Source organism: Lagopus leucura, unplaced genomic scaffold (genome assembly GCF_019238085.1).
Source record: "Lagopus leucura isolate 7727_CA_CO unplaced genomic scaffold, USGS_WTPT01 Super-Scaffold_73, whole genome shotgun sequence".
Taxonomy (NCBI): Eukaryota; Metazoa; Chordata; class Aves; order Galliformes; family Phasianidae; genus Lagopus; species Lagopus leucura.
In genome coordinates, this window is record NW_024962252.1 from 14,402,975 (window position 1) to 14,424,800 (window position 21,826).

The following is a 21,826-nucleotide window of genomic DNA, read 5'->3' on the forward strand; positions in this document are numbered from 1 at the left end:
CTCTTGCTCTCATTTGGAAAACAGGTTACACATAGCTACTGTAAAATATAACTTGTATCTTCCCATGCACATTGAGAAGCACAAAAGAACTGAATGGTAATTGAGCATGTTTCAAAGTGCTTTTAGAACAATAATATTATGTATTTATACCATGATATATCATGTTAATTATTTACATGTAGAGTTTCTTGTATATGTGATTTTTGAGCATGACAATCTAAAGGGCAATACTAAGCAAACACCAAAGCTTGGGATAGTGAGCGTTTAACAAATGACTGAGAAAGAAGTCATATTAAAAAAAAAAAAAGAAAAAAAAATCATGTACCAAACGGCAATGTAGTCATTCACAGGTTCAGTTTGGAGTAAAGTAAAATTTATATAAATCCCATGGCCTGGAGGAACGACAATCAACCAAGTACAGTCCTTGGAATTAGGATATTCATCTGGAAATCCTGGGGAATAAACTGTACCATTCTGAGCGGACACATTATAGCCACAAGGAGCTGAAAAGGAAACAAAAGAAAAATTAATAAATACTTTTTTGAGTTAAAAGTAACATATCAAAATGTTTCCAAATTCTAACAGCTCCACTGAACAATACCATCTAGGTCTTGAAGACAGTATCTTTTCCTTGGTTGCTTGTTTCTCTGAGATAAAAAGCTTAGAATCCATCAAAATCTACTGCAGATGCTCCTTCTATTGAAACAGTTAAGATACATTTAAAAAGTGGCACCTTCAGTTAGCAAAGGTAGAAAATATATAATAGCATCTTAGAACGATAGAATCATTAAGATTGCAAAAGACCTCCAAAATCATCAAGACTAACTGTCCACCTACCACTATTACTGCCCACTAAATCATGTCTTCAAGAACAACAGCTCCATTTTTCTTGACCGCCTCCAGAGACTGTGACTCCACAACCTCCCTGTGCAGCCCTGATCTCTTTCTGAGAATATTTTTTTCCTAATATCCAATCTGAACCCCCTCTGGCACAATTTAAGGTCATTCCATCTTGTTCTGGGAAGTTGTTACTCTGAATTTTGGGGCCCTGGTAACCTAAGCTGATACCTAACCTAAGCTGTGTGTACATAAAGTCTCTTCCTGAGAGAGAGCTCAAGAAGGTGGGCTTATTCAGCACTTCAGATCTGAAACTCAAGTGCCTAAACCACCCTTGGACCCAGTTTCTGTCCCTCAGCTGGGAATCTGTGATTCCAGCATGTTCCTGGATCTGTGTGCTGTTTTCTCATTGTACAGAGCAAGTGATTTTCTTAAGTTCTTCTGGTGCCCTCCTAGAAATGTTGTGCAATACATTCATTGGGATAGAGCCAAGAAAAAAAACTCTGGATAAATTATGTTTTAGAACAGATTCATGGATTCACATCTCTCATGCCAATCACAGCATGCTATCTCAAGTTGCTACAAGGTTTTCCATTCCCTAATCGCAAAAATAAGCATGAAAGATTGCATCAGTAACAAGATAGTCATTCAGACTGGGTTCAATTCTTTAAATACATAATTACATTCTCTCTTTTTCACCTCAGTTTTGAGAAAATGACTGATTCAGGATGCAGGCATGGTAGACGTATGGCCATTATATTGTACAGCAAAGACCTTAATTGCACTTGTGGAAATCCAGTCTATCTCTGGAATTTTTCTCTGTAGTTCATAGAACTATATGAACTTCTGTTATTACTGTCAGAGTTCCTATGACTCTCCTTCAAACCTATTTTCATTTCCTTTTCTCTTCTTAACATGATGAAAAATGAAAGGGAAAAAGGCAAAAGGAGAAAAAAAAAAAAAAAAAAAAAAAAAAAAGGAAAAAATTTTTTAATAAAAGGAAAAAAAAAAAAAAAAAGAAATAAAAGGAAAATGAAAAGGAAAAAGGAAAAATAAGAAAGGACTAAGAAATGCAGTTGTGTCACATTTCCTGTATCATTTACAGCAGTTATGATCTGTTATGATCATCTTTCTAGCTGACAGGTAGCCCTTTTTAGATGAATCCTATAATAGCCTCTGGTTATACAGGATAGGTGAACCAGAGACTTTCACCAATTCACACCCCAATTCACCTTCTTTATCCGTACTAATACTAGCTAGCAAGATTCATTCAGCACATCTTCCCATCTCAGAACATATGCTTCTGAACTATAAACCAATAAAGGAAATAATGTAAGGATAAAGCAAGATTGTTTTTATTTCCAATTCCTTGTTGCAAGCACAGGATAAGTCAGCTTTACTGGTTCTATGATGAAAATGGAATGAGCCAATTTTTCACTTTTCTGTCAACCTGTACTTTTTTGCCATGCTCAGATAGCCTCTTCTAAGAAAGCTACTCTCTTCTATCCACAGTTCCTCTCATTTAAAGCTAAAACTGCTTGAGACTTACACAGTACATCAAAAAAACCACTTCCTTATACTAATATAGTGACAAGTTGAAAATCCTTCAAGTTCTGGTTAAGATGCAGGATTTTTCTGATTGAAGTTTTATATTTAAATATATTCTGTGGTCATTATATTTCTGATTGGTTTATTAATACCCATGATTGAAGATATTTTTAAATTTTAAAGGCAAAAGCTTTCAGGGTTCTCTTATACTGCACAAAGAAAGCAGCTTAACTGTATCTCACTAAAAATAGACCAATTTCTTTTATATCATTGTTAGACAGATCAATAAAGTATCAAATGTGACATAGACAAGCGTCAATAGAATAAGCAGTACACACAGATGTTGATTGTGTTCTCCAAAGATCCTTAAACATCACAGGAAACAGATGAATAGAGAGAAGTAATGGACTACATTTCATCTCAAACTCCTTACTAAATATTCTATGTGTGTTCAGTATTCTTTTAGAAAGTGTTTTGCTCTAGGTATTAAAAATAGAGTAAGAAATAAAAAAGATACAAAGCTGCTAAGCCTCTTAGTGCTGAATTTATATCACTATTCAGGAACACCATGTAATTATTATAAGTCCTTTTAAGACTCCAACGATGTCTTCATTTTGTATTAGACTTAAAAACAAAACAAACAAACCAACAAGAGAAAAAACAAAGCAAAACAAAAACAAACAGAAAAAAACAAATTCACAAAACTAACAATAAAAAATACACCACCACCAAAAAAGCAAACACATTTTTTACATTGTTTAAATGAGAATCATGATTTTCAGACAAGTCTCTATGCTTTAATTAGTATTCTACTAGTAACTCTAACTGTTCTTTTCACCCTAGCACTGGAACATACATTAATAATATTCCATCATCATCCTTTTCACTCCTATATTACTCTTTAGAAGATAATTTTACACATTTATCTTGAGAAATAATATATATTATACTTTGCTATCAGTGCGCTTTTACCATGGATCATCTCGTTTTTTTTTAAATTTAAACATTGATCAAGTTGAATCCCCAAATCAATATCCTATGAATAAAAGTAAGTTCTTTGAACGGACTTTCCTCATCTTTGATTTTTTTTTTTTAAGAATTAAAAAATAATATTTTTTTCTAAAAACAAAAGGAAAAATAATTTTTAAATTGCTATTTTTAAATTAAAAAGTCACTTGGAGCAGCAGATCACATTAAATGAAATATACAACTGGAGTACTCAGGAGTATGCTTTAGCCTAAAGGAATCCTCTAAAATAAATATAGAAATTAGATGTAGTAGTCAATAGAAAGAGAATCTCTCAGAGCAACACAACAGGTAACATAAAAAGAATGTTACAAACACTTTTAGTTACAAAGTCCGGAGATTACATTTCCCATCTTTTATATAAATATGCCAGAAGAAAATTTTTAACCTTTCCCAGAAAAACAGAAAATATATATATATCATTATGAGTTATAATCCACTACTATGACAAGGACGTAATGTACTTTCACACTGCATATCTGTAAGGAAAGTATTTGCTCAAAGAAATATATTTTCTCCTGCCTTTCCAATCTTTTTCCTTTGAGATGCATGTTTTTATAAGACAGCTTGTGCATTCTATTGCTGTCCATTCATAATATAATGACAGCTACAATTTATTAAAATGAAGTCATTATTTGATAATTACTTTCAGTGGTATTGTTAAAATCTCTATTTTTTTTTTTTTACATATTTTCCTTGAAGGCAAATTAATATTATGAAATAGGTTTTAAATTATTAGCATAATTCATTTGAAATTCATGTTCTTGAAAAATGCATACAGTTTCTTTCAGTAGTTCTTTTTAAGAAAACAGGAAAAAATGGAAGACATCAGAATAGATTGACTTTTGATAGTAGTAGTACTCATAGACTATATAGAAGTCACGCATTCTCTCATATACTAGAAACTTTCCAGCAACATTCAATATTGGAAACACTGTCTATAAATGCAAAACAAAGTACGTTTCTGGCAATAAAACTGTCTTTTAATATGAAAATAACACAAAATTTATTAATCCCATATATTCAGAAATGTACGACTTCCTAATTGAACTGTTGATGTCATGATCATGGCTTTTCTCATTACAATATAAATTCTCAACCCAGACATTAGTTCCCATTGTCTTTTCCAGGAAAAAAACACTGATACTTGTTCATTTCATTCATCTTTATGTAAACCTGTTCTCTAAGGCATCTTCTCTTAGTGCAGCTATACTGCCACATGATTTTATTTGATCCTTATGGAATTACCAAAGGAGACAGGCATGAAACTCATATTCCAAAACATTTTTTAAGTAAAAAAGCCCGATTTCCTTCAGTATTTTCCAGGAGCAGAATGCATCTTTCCTTTGGGATATTTAAGAAGCTAATCTAATTCATAAATTAAATATAAAAAAAAAACAAACAAACAAACAAAAAAAAACCACTTTTTTAGGAAGAACCAGCAGTTATTCCTTTCCCTGCATAGGTTTGGGGCATAGGTCCTTTCAAAAAATTTTTATTCCTTATAATACGAGAGTTTTTGAAGAACTGGCAGTTACATGAAAGCAAATGAATTTCCATTCCTGTGCTCTATTTTTGAACTAGTTCTCGACCTAAAATGTGTTACTCCATTTTTTGTTATTATTAATTATGTCAAAACTACTATCTGTAGTAGCACTGTGAATATTATATAGCAAATAATGAATAACTCTGAACAAATACATCTACTTCCTGTGAGGAAGAAAAAACAAACAAACAAATAATGTTTACATATTGGAAAAACAGAACTATTAAAATGCATCGGACTACACAAAACTGTATGCTTTAGAAACTCTTAGTACTTCTGAGCTATAACTTCATGTTCTCTGTTAAATTCTTCTAACTGTGCTCACGTTAAGTAAATTGTACATGATACAGCAGGTGCTAAATGTATGCTACTAGCTATCAGTTCTCCAGGACCTGCTGCCCAAATGATGATTATTTAAATTTATTTTACAGAATTGCATCCAAGTGACTCTATCTTATACCTACACCTACTTCACAAAATCTTTAACTCACTATGACATAAAAAACAATTTTCCAGATCAGGTTCAAAATGAAATTAGGCAATTTCTCAACAGAAGAACCAAAACAAATCTACATCCATGTCACTCATTATGTTAGCTCTGAGGAGCAATATTTACAGCATATATGCTTCATTAGGATATGTAATTACACAATAGGTAAATCTTAGTAAAAAGATAGCTACAGTTGTTTTAAATAATGTTCTGTACCAAATCAGCAAAAAAGCACATGCTTACATTTTAACATGGTGTACACTTTTATGATTCTTTTGTTTGTTTGTTTCAACAAAAGGAATGGAAATGGTATAACTCACATTTAAATTAAAACATTTATAAGAAAATGGTGTTTCTGTTTTATTTGCATTTACTAGTTTTTCAGAACTGTATCAGTGCTAGAGGGTCTTTACACCATAACTAACATTAACACTTTTCTTGTTTGACAGATTTACCTTCAGTAATTTTATTACATTTTTCACTTTCAGGTTTCTGTAATAATCACTTCTCCTTTTGTCCAATAGGTTACATTTATGTCTTCTGCTGAAGTGTGTCAGACCATTATGCCTATGTAATAATTGCATAAAAATATGTTCAAAGTAAAAAGAAATATAGATTAATAATTCTTAGCTTACTAATTTTTGATAATATTATATAAATAATGCTTCAAAAATAAAATGGGGATTTAAAATTGCTTTTATGTTTTAATATATATCACGAATAAACAAATTTTATTATCTGTGAAAACCTTCATCCTTAAAAATAATTTTTAAACTGTTTCTTTCTTTAAATCCTTTTTATTTCAAGAAATAAGCAATATTTTCAGCTTCCTCTACATATTTTGTTTACTAGATTTCTGAACAATTTATGGCAGATTGCATAAAATATTTCTGAGTTAGAACTTAGATTTTATGGTTTGACTAACCTAAAATATATTGCATGTTCTGTGTACAGAAGTGTCTTTCCTAACTTGTAATAACCAATCATTATCAAACATTCACCCTTCAGTGGAAACCTGCAACACCATTAACTTCTTGTTATGATAGAAATCAATCATTTATTTCAATCTGCTTTAATTCTTCCTTGCTGGTTGTTTAGCCACAAACACACTTCAATTCTACAAATGATACTGTTTCTTCATAAAATCCTGCGTTAAAGTCTCTAACTGAAAGGCCAGAAATTTTTGTTTCGGCACTTCTATCTTTTAGATTTTTATCTAAAACCTAAAGTCTAGGTAAAAGCATTACTTTTTAGATTATTAGATTATTAGATTAATTTTAGATGCTACACTGCACACTGCCCTACTCAAAAGAAATGAACAAAATCACACACAAAAAAAAATACTTGAAAAAAATCATTTGTCATAATCAATAAAACATTGAAAAATACTATTAAGAACTATAAATCACTGCTAAGGAACATGACTGACAAATATTATCTGGGCCTTAGCTTTTTATGTTATAGATCATAAAAAGTGCAGTTCTTCAGCAAAAGCTACAGTACAAATAAGTACTGTCAGTTCTGAAGCAAGCAAACTATCAGGTTACCTTCACATCTGGGGAAACGGTAGTTCCAATTCCTGTTGATCCCATGTTGGCATGTGAGAACAGGCTGCCCTCTCAAAACATATCCAGGATAGCATTCAAATGACACTGACTGACCTACACTGTAATCAGAGTTGACTATATATCCATTCAAAAAAGGAGGAGGATCTGGGCAGTTCTGTAACTCGTAAGCTGGAAGAGAAAAGTATTTTTTAATACTTAGTCATCTCTCAAGAAGTAGCCATTAATATAAATTCCATACTGCATTTCATAACAAGTTAACACTGTAATGCCAAAATTCAGTACTAGAATGAATAACACATCAATAAATAAAAAATCATCCATTTGAACCATTTAGATCTTGATGAAGGAATCAGGGAACGAGCTTGAGACAAAGCAAAGGAAAAGTCAAAATTTGGAATAGAATATATGACTATTTTAGAACAGAACAGAATAATTAAGTTGAAAGAGATCTTCAAAGATCATCAAATCCAACTGCCTAACCACAATGTCATATTTGTTTTGGACTTCCTCTATTGTCAGTAGAGGGAAACAAAACATGAAAACCACTTGTGCCTTTTAGGAGTAATGGCAGAAAGGAATGGAATAGGATAACATATAATAATATAGCATAGCATAAAATAGCATAACATAGAATAGAATGAGAAAAGTTCAGTTGTAAAGGACAGTCAAGAATCACTGAGTCCAATAAATTTCTATGCTCAGATCTGGTGCCCATGTTCTGGGAAATAATAGTATTATAATAGGATATCCAAGACACATGGAACTCATTCATTTAATAAACAGGATGGTTATAGTTATAGAGTACACCACTGTGACACAATTTCATGAGTAGATCAAACATTTTCTTAAACCTGATTTGTTCTCCATTAAAATTTGTCAAGTCTAAAATCAAAACAATCTTTTTCTAGGTGCAACCACATTGAATTCAAAAGCTTCACACAATGAAACTAATAACAAATCTGACCAAAATCAGTAAGTGGTCACTTTTGCAGTAATACTGTTCAGGTTAAAATTTATAATTTTCAGTTATTCTTTCTTTTCTGATAAATGAAAATACAATTCATTCCAATTAAGACATCATAGAATCATGGGATTATATCTATTGGTAAGAAATGGTAAAATGATTTAGGAAAATTAATATTTTCATGATGTCTAAAATTAAATTATGTTTATAAAAATGTGCCTATCTAAAGAAACTTCGTAGTGAAATTTCCTTTTTTTGTTTTAATTAGTATCTAATTATACAACTAGTAGCAGCATAAGAACTTGAGGCAACTTTTTTTTCTTAGAATATTAATTTTCTGTTCTATGTGTCATATAGTCAGAATGAATGCAACTGTAGTACAACAAAAACTGTGGTTTTTTTGCAGCAATACGAACCATGTGTAACAACCCAGACTTGAAAAACTGAGGTTAAGCATGTGTGTTACTACAATGAATTATATTTTATTTGACTGGCAATATCACAGTTTGTACATCAATTAAATTGTAAATGAGTTCAACAATAAATCAGCATGCAATCATAGAAATTGTTAATATTTTCACAAATAAGCAGTACAGTAACTATTCTAATAATGTATAAGATTATCATTCATTCATTAAAATGTTATGAAATGTAGCATTTTAACAAGTCACTGAACTTTTCTGTATGTATTATGTTGTTCAAAAATTGTCATCCGACCAAAGAAAGGTACATAGAGGACTAATGGGAAAGTACCAAGTCAGTGAAAATCAAAGTATACTCTAGTTTTTAAGAAAGGTAAAAAGGAAGATGTGGGCAACTACACACCAGTGAGTCTCACCTCTGTGACTGGGAAGATCATGAAACAGATCTTCCTAGAAGTTATGGTGAGGTACATGCAAGATGAAGACATGATCTGACACAGCCAGGACTGTTTCACCAAGGGCAGACTGACCAATACACTTCTATGATGGAGTGGTGGCTTCAGTAGACAAAGTAAGAGTAACTGATGTCACTGATCCGGGCTTCTGGAAGGCCTTGCATATGGTTCCTCAAGTTTATAAAATTATATATATATATTTACAGCAGAAACAAACAAACAACAACCTCTAAAGTTTGAAAGGAAGCCTAATATAAAGGAAATATGTGAGGAAGATTTAATCCCAGCCCTGTAGGTTGTCAAATATTTGAATTTTGAAATGATCTCTTGTATTGACATTTGGCATTTCTTAGTGCAATATATTTTCCACTGGTGAGAAAGGAATGTAAATCACTCAAGGAATCTAATTGATTCTCTGCTGTCTTGCTTTTATGATTTAAGTATATTGATTTTATGATTGAAATATATTTTCTATGTTACACTAGTATCAGGCTGACTTATTTTGCAAATGCTACAAAAATCTATTACACTTCAATGTGAAAATAATTATTTTATAGAACAATTGCATTAACAGACAACTGAGAACACAAACATTCAAATGTTAAAAAAGCTCACAGTTAGGAATACTTAACATTATTTTTGGAGATCGAATGTACCAGCAGTAAAATCACAAAGCATGCATTAATTTTGGAATGAGTTACAAAATCATTTTCTGTGAGCCCCCATAAGATATTGTTCACTTCCATTAGTATTTCCTTCTTAGGACAACTTCAAAAATAATATTTTTTAAAAAAGCAATTTTCCAGCAGATTCTTTTTTCATTCTGTCTCCAAAACTCCATCATAATTATCCTTTTGCTAGACAGCTTGTAAGATTTAATATGTTTAAATCATGTCGTGTATGTATATGAATTGGTTTATGCTGTATTTCTTGGAATGCACTGCTCTCCAGATGTAACAAGGTGAGAGATTCTCACCTCATACTCAGCTTTACTGTATACTGAAGTTCAGAATAGAACGAATTCCAGTCATAGGAGCTATGTTTCATTTAGTAAAGATTATGTAAATAAAATATTTACCTGTTTCCAATAAAGAAGTGTTAGTCCAAAAGAGAAAGTTATGTTGAAAAAGTTATGTTCAAGAAATATTAAAAGGCTGGAATAACAAACTGTAGCCAGGGATTAAAAGACACAATCCTTCAACCATTAGACTAACTATATTATTCTGTGCCCTAAATTCTGTAGTTAATTTTTCAGAGGCCATAACATTTATTTCTCCTGAGCTAGCAAATATCATGAGTCATTCCAGCTATATGCAGATCGTCTATCCTAAGCCTGTCATTCATCAACTTGACTTGCCATTCAACCTTCTATGACAGCCTTCTGTGTGAGATCTTCCCCTGCATGCATAGGCTGTTTGCAGCTCAGATACTGAGATTCAGCAAATTCAGTCATCTCAGTGAGTCAAATATCCCAGTAAAACGCTCTTCTAAGCACCTCTGATTGCTTTTTCTCTTTGTTGCTTTTCATAGGTGGTAAAACTATGCTAAGGATAAATAAAAGCCACAACTCTTATAAATAATATGTTGGGACATCAGAAATAGACTAGAAGCAATCTGAAACAAATGTGTAAGGACGTCAAGTCCTTAGATTCATCTATTTTGCTCTACAAGTTTATTCCTATAGAAATGATAAACAAGGAGAAAAGCAGGACTTTCTAAATATTTGGTATAAACTCTAATTCTTTGCCAAATTCAGTATAAATTTGTCCTATCTAATCCTTTATCAAAATTGGTGTGTGAATACTACATCTGTTTGCAATATCATTTACTATCAGTTTTATGCGCAATCTTTACTTAGTTCTGAAAACCATTTGTTCCTTGTTATTTAAGGACTAAATGCTAAATCTTATTTTAGGTGCCTTAAGGAATTAAATACTGTTGAAATATGTTTCTTGGAAATCACATCAAGTATCAAAAAACTATTTTGTTTAATTTACCTGGGCAGTGGGAGGGATTAATTCAGTACATTGCTTTGTCAGCCATTGAACAAATTAAGCTTTTTTTTTTTTTTTTTTAATTATTGTCTTAATAGATGCATGTGTACTACTATTACACATCCTCATCATATCTATACAGTTTATGTTATGACCTAAGCTTGGGCACTACATTCTTAGACACTAAATTGATTAAGCACTATCTGGATTACCTGACCTTATTTCCAGTACTTCCAAGCCCCTAAAACACAAACAATACTTTTTCCATCTAGAGTAAAACTCCATAGGCTATATGCCATTTATGTATCCAATAGAGCAAGATCTCAGAGTTCTGAAATAGGAAGGACATAGGGAAGGACAAGGAAAGAAAGATATTTTGGAGCAGTAAAGACCTAGTTTTTGAAGTCTAGTTGCAGCAACCACAGACTGACCAAAAGGGAAAGAAAGGGAAAGAGAGAAATCCAGCAATCTAATTGCAAAAGAAGTGAGAAAATTCAGAGGCAAATGGGAAGATAACTAAATAGAAAAATGTGAAATTTGAATGGAAAAATCAAATACTAAAAGTAACCTGCACTTTGTGTGAAGAAAATTTAAGCAGCCATTATACACTTGGCATGAAAAAAAGAAACAAAGCAGTCATTAAAATTGCCCAATTGTAAACCACTGGGATTTGCTGTCAGAGAACATGAGAGGAATGGTGAATACTCTAAATCACAAAACTTCAAGAATGTCTTATTAGATTATGAATATTTTCAATCAAAAGTACATGTTCTACATGGTGGCAGGCAAGTTATTTGTGTTTTATATGAAATACAAAATATAATATTTTTTTGAAGAATTACAAAAGGAGAAATGGTAGCAACAGAGAAATGAAAGCGCAGAGACAACAGAGTGAACTAGTATTATCTGAAGAAAAACAAATACATTCAAGAGATTTCATTTTGAAAGAGCAGAAGACAAATACCTGCTTGTAGAATGCAGAAAAGGAAGTAATGGAAGTGGAAGGATATGTAGAGTGAGTTTGTTTGATAGATCCTAATCACTTAGAAATATAATGCACCAGTGTTAGCAACAATTCTCAAAGAATCAATAAGTACCTTGTAAAATAATTCAATATTCATTCTAGAATATTTTATAGGGGAGTATTTTGTTGCGTATATTCTTTTTTCAAGTTTTAAATTAAGTATGTTTTTCTTAATCCATAGACTAAAACACTGCATTCTCTAAAAAGCATTCAGGAATGAATCACCACAGGCTTTTAGAAGATAATTGCTTAGGTCAGTACATTCTTATCAAATTATTATTGCTTTTTAGAGCTTCATGATTTTTTTTCTATATTTATCATATAATTCTGACATTGCAAAATACACAAGCTTCCAAATCTTTATGAAATATTTTTTATGGTTTTCCTTTATGCCAGAAATAATTTTCTCCTTCACTTAAGAAGTATTTCATGTTATGCTTACCTAATTAAATTTTTAATATTTCATAAAGCATGTTCAGTCAGCTACATGCATCCCTGTTTCTCTATTTAAATGAGGACAAGTTTTCAGTATCAAGTATCACAATTATCAATGAGTTAATCACGATAACATTTCTGTCATTAGCTGTCATTCTGTCATTAGGGTAAGTTGCAACTGGGAGAAACAGAAAGAAAGCGATGCCTCTAAAAAGGAGGTGACATTAACATGATAGGATTGAAGTAAAGCAAAAAAAACACAAACATATTTCTCATATCGTCATTTACTTCTGACCAGATAAAGTAATGTTTTTGAACAGAGTGGAAAGGGAGAATAGAAGAAATGAATAATTCTGACCTCAGTTCAACAGCCTTTTAAAAATATGCAATAAAGTTAATTCATTAATACAATGGATTTCTAAATTATGAGGGGTCTCATACAAAACTGGTTGTACCTCTGTGAGAGCATATTTCAGAAAAACTAACAAACAAACAAACAAAAAACCCCACAAACCACTGAAAAACAGCTGTGAGAAAATAGGAGAGAAAAAAAGAACCCTACAGACATCAAGAAGGGGGAGAATTTGCCCCAGGCACTGGAGCAGATTCGCCTGTATTCTGTGGACAAAACAACAGTAAGGCCAGTGAATGTAACCAGAAGGAAAATGCGTCCTGCAGAGAGCCTCAAAGGAGAAGGATCCTGGTCAGAAGCCTGTGGGAGACCCATGCAGCCCATTCCTGAAGGATGTACCCCATTGTACAGACCTATGTTGCAGCACTACTGAAGAAAGCACTACTGCAGCCTGTTGGAAGCCCACACTGAATCATTTCATGAAGAACTTCACGAAGGAACTTGTGGTGGAGTGGGTGAAAAAGCATGAGGAGGAAAGAGAAGTTGATGCTGATGATGAAGTGCTATTGACTGACCAAGTCCCTTATTCCCCGGTATGACATGGGGAGCAGAGGTAGAATAAGGGGAATGGGAATTAAGTGTTTTTCATTTACCTTTCATTCTCACTGCTCTATGCTGTTATTAAGTGAAAATAAATTAATTACATCTTCCCCAAGCTCAGTCTGTTTTGCCCATAATGGTAACCAGTGAGTGACCTTCCTGTCTGTATCCATGAGCTGTTTGATTATAATTTCTCCTCCTGTCCAGTTGAGGAAGAGGAATAAGAGAGAACTGCTTGGTGTTCATCTGACTTCTAGCCAAGGTTAACCCCCCACAGCGTCATCTTCTACTTAGATCTGGACTATCATTTCTATAATCATCAACAAACTTCAGTGTCCTTGCTTAAATCACTGAATACCGTGTACAGTAAGTCCATTTTCTTCAAGATACGGTAGAAGACATAAAGATACAACAGATATTTTGACTAAAAAGCACACAAATTATTTTCTTGTCCCCTTGCTCAAAGTGTCATAAAGTAGTGACCACAAGAAAATGAATGTATGCTTTCTGTGGAAGGGGATAGGAAACTTAGCTGAGCAAAAATGTAATGTTCCCTCCAAATCCAGAGGTATTACACAAACAGTTTAAGATTTAACTCTTAATTTCATGATATGAATTCGTGTCAGTTAGGACTTATTCATATGTATATGAACTTATGAAGATCCACTGATTTTGTAGATATGTAAATATAGCCTTATGTGGGTATGTATTGAAATCTTAGTTAGGAAATTGGTGGCCTAAAACAAAGTGACATTGAACTAGTCATAGTATTTTGTTAATCTATTCAGATCCTGCAATGAAACTTAATAGCTTTCAGTAAGATTGTTTCAAAATTTTTGAAATATGCACAAAGTCATGAAATTTTAACATTCTTAATGGAGAAAAAAAAAATAAGCATGCAGATGAATAGAAAAACCAACAGAAGAAGACAATAAAAGTGTCACAGGTTCAAATACTGAACATAACATTTTACAAAGTAGATAGAGAACAGTTTTCATTTTTTTGTTATTTTTCTATATCTATACTGCAAAAATAAAATTTCATCAAAATTTTTAAAACAACTCATACTTTACTTCAAAATCCTCATTCAATATGTCACGCATAGCAATGATATATAAATTGGAAAACAAGACAGCAAATCATCTGGTATTATGCCAAAATAGGCAGCATTGTTTAGTAACAGTACACTAAAACAAGATGGTAGAGGGTATTATTCACATGACTTTTTAACAAATGCCATGACCTTGGCTTCAGGCTTTTATATCAGTAAAAAAAAGATTTCAATTCAATTGTGAAAAAGCTTAACCTTTGGATGAGACAAAATATAAATTTAGTTTCTTCATGCATTTTAAAATGTTACAAAATACAAATAAATTATATAAGTAAATTAGAAAATATCTTGTAAAGTTTTGGTTTTCATTTTTTACCATAAATTCCACTGTGATATTTCCAGCTCACCTTGATATGTCAACTTAAATCCTTGCCTGTTTTCTGAGTGATCACTGTAAAAATGGACAAGTGTTTCATGAGTAGTACTTAGTAAAGGTGATGGGAGTTCCATTCCACTAAATTGGCCAATCATAGAGCTGGTGTGGTAAGGCCCATTCTGAATTTCAAGAAAATCATGATTTGCTTCAGTAGAGAAATTTAGAAATTGAATATGTGCACCTGCAGCAAAAAGAACAGAAATAAAGGAAAAAAGAGGGAAAGAGGAAAAGTGAGAAAGATAGAAAGATGGAGACAAGGAAGGAAGGAAGGAAAGAAAAATTAAAAATGTTTATTTCTACATCATTTAAATACACACAAAAAAAAATTCATAAGAACTCTTATTAGCAGTACATTTATCTTTCAGTCAGTACTCAAAGTAAGATATTTAAATTTATGAAGTTGTTTTGCATGTGTGAAAGATTCTTTTTTTTATGTGTGTTTCTTTGTTTCTTTCATATCATAAATATTCTAAATAATAATCACACATTGAAGAACCAATCAAAGGAAACCACAAAGTCAGCAACTTGGTATTTGTCAAGTTCCTATACCAGCCTATGGAAGCACTCAAGAAAGGAACATATCACAAATCCTGCTGTGCCACAAAATCTCAGATACTGCTGAAATAGCATTTTTCTACAGCAGGACAGACTTCTGTAGAGCCTGGAGTGGAATAAAAAAAAATTACTGAGTTAAAGTGATGTGAAATACTAAATGCCTTAAGTTTCTCCTTGACTCTCTTATTTAGCAGTAGAGTTATAGTCTTCATTTCAGAATATCACGTAGATTAATCATAAGGGTAATTAATTCATTATTTTTTGTTCTATAATTCCTTTCTTTTCCTCAGAGATTTGATATCTAATCCTTTACACAAAAAGGATATATATAAATATATTTACAGAAGGAGAAAATAAATAAATCATTATAAATCATTACATAAACCGATAGGCTGCTCATAAGAGTACAGGATATTTAGCTCTAGTATGTTTTCTGCACTGCAAGAGATATAATAATATGCCAGTTCCTGAATAGCAAAATTTATTCCAAGGCTATCAATAGAGAGACACATACAGAACGCATCAAAGTCTCAGTATCTGACATCTCCTGTATGGTGTTTGATATGGTTAGTTTAACTTGAATGAAGTCACCCATTTTACAATGCTTTTGGGACTTAAGATGACGTAGAATACCAAGCACCTTGTCATCAGCATCAGCTTTTAATGATTCAAAGCAGAGATTTGATAATAACACCATGGGACTTCTAAAGAGATTTGACAGATCCTAGATATCATATTTTTGCTTTAAGTGACAAGCAGCTGATTCTACTTCCTACATATTTAGGAAAAGGTACAAGCTTTCCAAAACCTGAAGGGGGCCTACAGGAAAGATGGGGAGACACATTTTACCAGAGCATGAAGGGACAGGATGAGAGGAAATGACTTTAAAATGGAAGAGGGTATTTTGACTAGATATCAGGAAGAAATTCTTTCCTGAGAGGACCATGAGACACTGGAATAGGTTGCCCAAAGAGGTTGTGAATGCCCCCTCCTCCAGGCAAAATTAAAAAGCTGGTTTACCAGTAACTTTTTAAAATTTAAACTTAAACAGACACGTTGCACAAACAAAAATATATTTTGCTTTTAAAGGTTTTTCAAATACATTAGTTCCAATTAGAGGACATACTATATTTATCACTCAAACCTTAATTCTACTGTTGTACATGACTTACAATTAGCAATTTTTTAAATCAAATAATGTGGTTTCTACACAAAATCATTGCTTACATAAAATTATACACAATACAGCTAAAGAAAATTAATTATTATCCAGTAAGAATATAATTGTACTAGTTCCTACTCTAATCTCAATGGAATTTCCTGTCTCGCTTGAATAGACGAGAATTAGCTGTGCTAATTTTTTAATAAATAGTAAGTGTTAACTGGAAGATACCTGAAATCACTGAAAAATCACAACTTACTTGAAAAGATGCACTTTCAACCTATTACAAATGTTTGGATTTTTACAGTGCTTTCTTTTTGACTATCAGTATATTTTCACATAATGAAGAGAGCAGTATACTTTGGGAGATTTTTAGCTCCTGAAATTTTATTGTTAGACTGTTTAAGCACACCAATGTGTTTGTCCTAAATAAATAAAACACGGGCTTCATCTAGTTACAAAGTTTGAATAAATATCAGAAAATAATGGATGGAAGTAAGGGAATATTTACTATGAGATGAAGTCAGCATGAGGTTAATTATTTCAGCAGAGTTTGAACAAGTCAGTACGTGGTCATGCAAATCCTCTTGCTCACTTTTTGTGCACAATGCCAGTCATTTGATATCTTATCAAAATAATTGAAAACAGATCTTGGAACTTTATTAAATTTTGAAAGAATTTTTTTTTGTGATTTATTTTGATATGAAGGATGAATATAGACCAACAGTCTTAGTAGACCAGCTTATACTCAAAATATTGTCCAATATTTTGCAGTGGAAGCTATTTATCTGTGAAACATCGTATCAATCACATTGACTAACTCTAGTGTAAAGACATTATCTGTGAATTATTTGAGACACTTCGGGAAGAAAAAAATTCCTGCAGCAACTTCGTAGTAAAAAATGTGTTTTTCCAGTATTTTGAAAGCAATTATAGACCAATTGCAAGACTTTTACCAGTTAGATCCACTGGCAAACAAAATCATCTTTTATAATTTTAAGTTTACTGCTACTTACAAATTTCTGAAAAGTGAGAGGGATAACAATAGGATGCAAGAAACTTTTGTGCAATTATTCCATGAAATTTTGTCCATATTTTCTACAAGCGTAGCCTTAGAATATAAAAATCAGCCCAAGGCTATCTGTAATTCTGACAGATAAGTTTTACCAAGTACACACTGAAAAATGGGAGGCATCTGCTTAAAGATTTCTGTTGAATTATCTTTAGACATTACTTTTTCCTCCATCTTGCCGTAGCGCCTGATATACACAACTTTGTAGTACAGAACATTTTTTTGTGCAAAATTTTAAAAGGTTGTCTGACTTAAAATCAATAATAGCACATGTCTAAATTCCGTAGCTTTGTACATATATTCAATTATCTACAGGACTGCAAATCACTGAACACACTCTTTCACACACTTGTTTTAAGTCACTCTCCCAATTTGTCCCCCTCACATTTACACCAAATCCTTTCAAAAATTTCTTGTAAGTAAACACAAAGTATTGAACAGCAATTTCTAACAAAGTTTCTGACTAAAATCTTAAGAGGTGGTAAGCAGTAACATTTTCACACAGTTTTTCTCTAAATTTGTAATTGTCTAGACAGTTTTGGCAGCTATACTATCCTATTAGGGGATCAGACATAAAACAATTTATATCATGCAATGACCTGTCCCTAATTTTTTTTTCATACATGACAACCACCTTCAAAATTCTCGGTAATGCTACAGTATGTCTACAAGTTAACTTAGCATAACATACTTGATGTAAGTAGTAAATCTTACTACATAAATACCAGTCACAAAACAAATGGAAACCAAACATTTGCAGAGACAGGTGCAGTGAATTTAATATAAGCTTTCAAAAATAATTTTCCTATTTGAGAACTAGCATTGAGTTCACACTATGGGGGATAACATTTCACAGCAAGAAAACTTATGCAGCTTTTATTTCTGATAATAATGAAAGAATGTTTTGTACTTGAAGTAACAGATCAGTTATTATCCATGATTATCTTCTCAACACAATTATTATTTCTTTTTGAAGATATTTTTGACAATGGTTATAATGCAAAACTTTTTTTCTGTTTGGCCACTGTTATCTGGGAGTTGGAGTATAGTTTTAGAATGCTTTTAACCAAATTCACAGTGCTAGAAATGAACTTTGTCAATTTTCTTATAATAAAATATAATATAAAATATTAAAATATTTTAATAATTAAAAAATATTAAAATATTTATAATATAAAATAAAATATAAAATATAATAAAAGACCTTGAAGAACCATGAATGGATATTAAACAGAATACCTCAATTTAATTTAGAGGAAGTTAAATTATCTGTTTCATCTAAGATATATCTGTGCAGCAGATTTCATTTGCATTGAAATCAGGTTCTGAGACACACTGAGTTTTACAAATAGCAAGTTGCTTTGCTAGACACACACTCATAAACCACAAAACATTTCCAACTCAAAATGGGTTGACAATACATTCAGCTGGATATTCTCTGTGTTGTACTATACGTTTTTATTTATAATAATCAGATTTACACATATACACCTGCTTTCCAGATGTAAGTTTGCTTACCATATCCAATAGGCAATAAAATTTTCCATGTACAATCCAAGTTACTAGGGTAATTTCCAGGAAAACCGGGGCTTAGGATCACACCACCCATGTTTGTCAGAGTTCCACCACATTTGGCTATTAAAACAAAAAGAAAGTCACCATTCACTTTAGTAATACTGATTCTTAATATCTGGAATATGATTCTTCCAAAAAACAATTTTATATGTTATTCCTTTGATCCCTATGCAGCAAAATTTATCAAGTCTCATGAAAGATGAAAAAAAAAAAAAGAATTCAAGTTAGAGTAAGATGCTTAATTCATGCAATATATTAACTTTGACTTTAGTGTAACTCCGTAGTTTCATCTATAGAATGGAAAACCCATTTTCTCTGGCTGACAATTGTGATAAAAAATGTCTGATGCTATGTTGAAATGGACTTCATATTTGGAGGAACAGATCTGCAATTAAACTGAATAATGATCAGGATCCATGATGCAGATCTATGCCTTGAATGAAATGAAATAAAATAAAATAAAATAAAATAAAATAAAATAAAATAAAATAAAATAAAATAAAATAAAATAAAATAAAATAAAATAAAATAAAAAATAACAAAGCAAACAATCAAGTTCTCCAGTTCAGACAGGATGGTCTAACTACATAAAAAGTTTGCCTTGTTTAGTGTCTATGTATTTTTTCTTTAACAAGTTCATGTGCATAGAGAGTGAAAAGACATTTGCCTCATTTAGGATGAGCTTAAAAAATCTAAATAAAATCTTGTAATTTATTCTAATTATTTGAGGAAATTTAACACTACTCAAGCCTATTAGCTTTCCTGCCAGCTATTACAATGATGTACCATCAGGCAACATAACAGCAATACTGTGAATTGTGATAATTGTACTGAAAATCTGAAATGGTCTACCACATAGACCACATAAAAAATTGAATTTAAATTGGAAAAACTCCATCAAAAAGCTAAAAAATAAGTCTCAGTTTCTCAAATTTTTCTCTTCCTCTGTGATGTTAAATACAGCATCTAGTGAAAAAAAAAAAAAAAAAAAACCAATTTTCTCATGAATTTCTAGAAAAAAAACATCAATATTTTAAGGGTTGATGGGCTTGTACTCAGGGTTCATTTGTTTTTGTGGAACCATTTACACTTCCAAGGGAGTACAATTCCATGGACTGTTTGAAAATAAGAATTATACTGAATCTTCATTAAAATGAAGATTCTCTCACACACACAAACACATACAAAGCCAACCTACTGAAGAAAATGTCTTTTCCTTCAATTGATTTGAAGGAACTGACCTGCTTCCATGTTAACTGAAAATAACTGTTTCTGCAGAAGTCAAAAACTCTACTATCTAGGTAGGTTCAACTATGATAAGGAATCTTTAAAACCATTTCACACTGATATTGCTGGATATCATACCCATCTTTTAAATGATGTTAAAAAGTTAGCCTTTGCTAACTGAACGTTAAAGTTAAAAGCATTCACGATGAGTATATTTCAAAGCTGAAGTGACAGAACATGGTGATGGAACTGTGCTTCCCTTCCCTTAATTTCTGCTTTTTCTTGAAATGAGCATTCCAACAGACATCAGAATGTTGACTCTCTCTTAAACTTTGCTTAATCAAGAACCAATCAATAGAGCATTGTTACTTGCAAAGGGAAAACATAGATCTGCTGAATAAGATCTTTGTGTGCTTAAAGGGGAAGTTTCTTATTTTGTTTTTTCTTAATTTCAGCATCTTTTAGCGACTTTCTTAGATGAAAAGAGACAGACTCTTTTTCTACTTACAACTCTTTGTCATTTCACTATCTCTGATGGCTTGGCTTCTGAGCTGCTCTCCACTGCAGGCAACTGCCTGCTTCTTTGAGAAGTCTCCTAGGCTTCTCCTGACCAGCCTTATGATTTAGAAGGTTCTCCAGCCACAGTGCACTGCAAAGAGCAGACGATGCCTTCTCCTTTCTGAGGATTCAGCCCAATCCAAAGTAGAATATTTATGTCAAACAGCTGATGCCTAGGTTTCCTCTACCTATTTTCACAATTATTTTTTAAACTATATATACATTAAATATAAAATCAAATTTTATTGTTATTTTCCACATTTCACAGATAGAAACTTAGCATATGGAACATAATTATATGAAGAAATAATAACAAAAACAAACAAACAGAAGTATGTTCAGATGTTCAGAACACACAGAAAACAAGTATCTAGCCATACCAATGCAGAGAGGAGATGGATAGTTCCAGCGTCGAACCGTTCCTGGCATACAAGAGATATGAGAACGACCCTGTTTGGAAAAGGAAAAATACTGATAATTAAACCTTTCAGCAAGGAGATCTACAGAGGACTTCCTTATCTTACCTACCTCTTTTCATATATCACCCAACTGTATTGTAGTCACTTTCATATAAACTATTTTCAAATACATCAGATTTCATATTTTTCTACTGAATAAACATTGTAAAACACTTGTCATTTCAACAACTTGAAAATCTCTTCAAATTTTCAGGCTAAATATAAGACTCATTACAAGACAGAGCCAGCTAACTATGTGCATTCACATGGACAAATAAGTTTGCTCCCCACTTAATTCCAAGGTCCTGATTCACAGTATAAGCATAATAGCTCACTTTCAGCCTGAAATATGAAGTACAGAGAGGAATTTGTTCCACATCTGCTGCTACAGATGGTATGGATGCGGATCACGCCAAAGCAGTCATCCACAATTACCAGCAGGGCTTGAACTCTCACATGCCCTCACAATAT

At 32.2% G+C, this 21,826-nt stretch overlaps 1 protein-coding gene across 1 annotated transcript in view; it reads right to left on the reverse strand.

Annotated features, from left to right (window-relative positions):
* Positions 1-21,826, reverse strand: part of CSMD1 (CUB and Sushi multiple domains 1) — a 990,707-nt gene that overhangs the window by 87,661 nt on the left and 881,220 nt on the right. The window contains exons 39-43 of the mRNA XM_042877582.1: positions 21,278-21,347; positions 19,056-19,172; positions 14,720-14,929; positions 6,995-7,183; positions 326-503 (exon numbers count right to left, since the gene is read on the reverse strand). Coding sequence (XP_042733516.1) covers positions 326-503; positions 6,995-7,183; positions 14,720-14,929; positions 19,056-19,172; positions 21,278-21,347 — 764 coding nt within the window. The remainder of the gene's footprint in view (positions 1-325; positions 504-6,994; positions 7,184-14,719; positions 14,930-19,055; positions 19,173-21,277; positions 21,348-21,826) is intronic.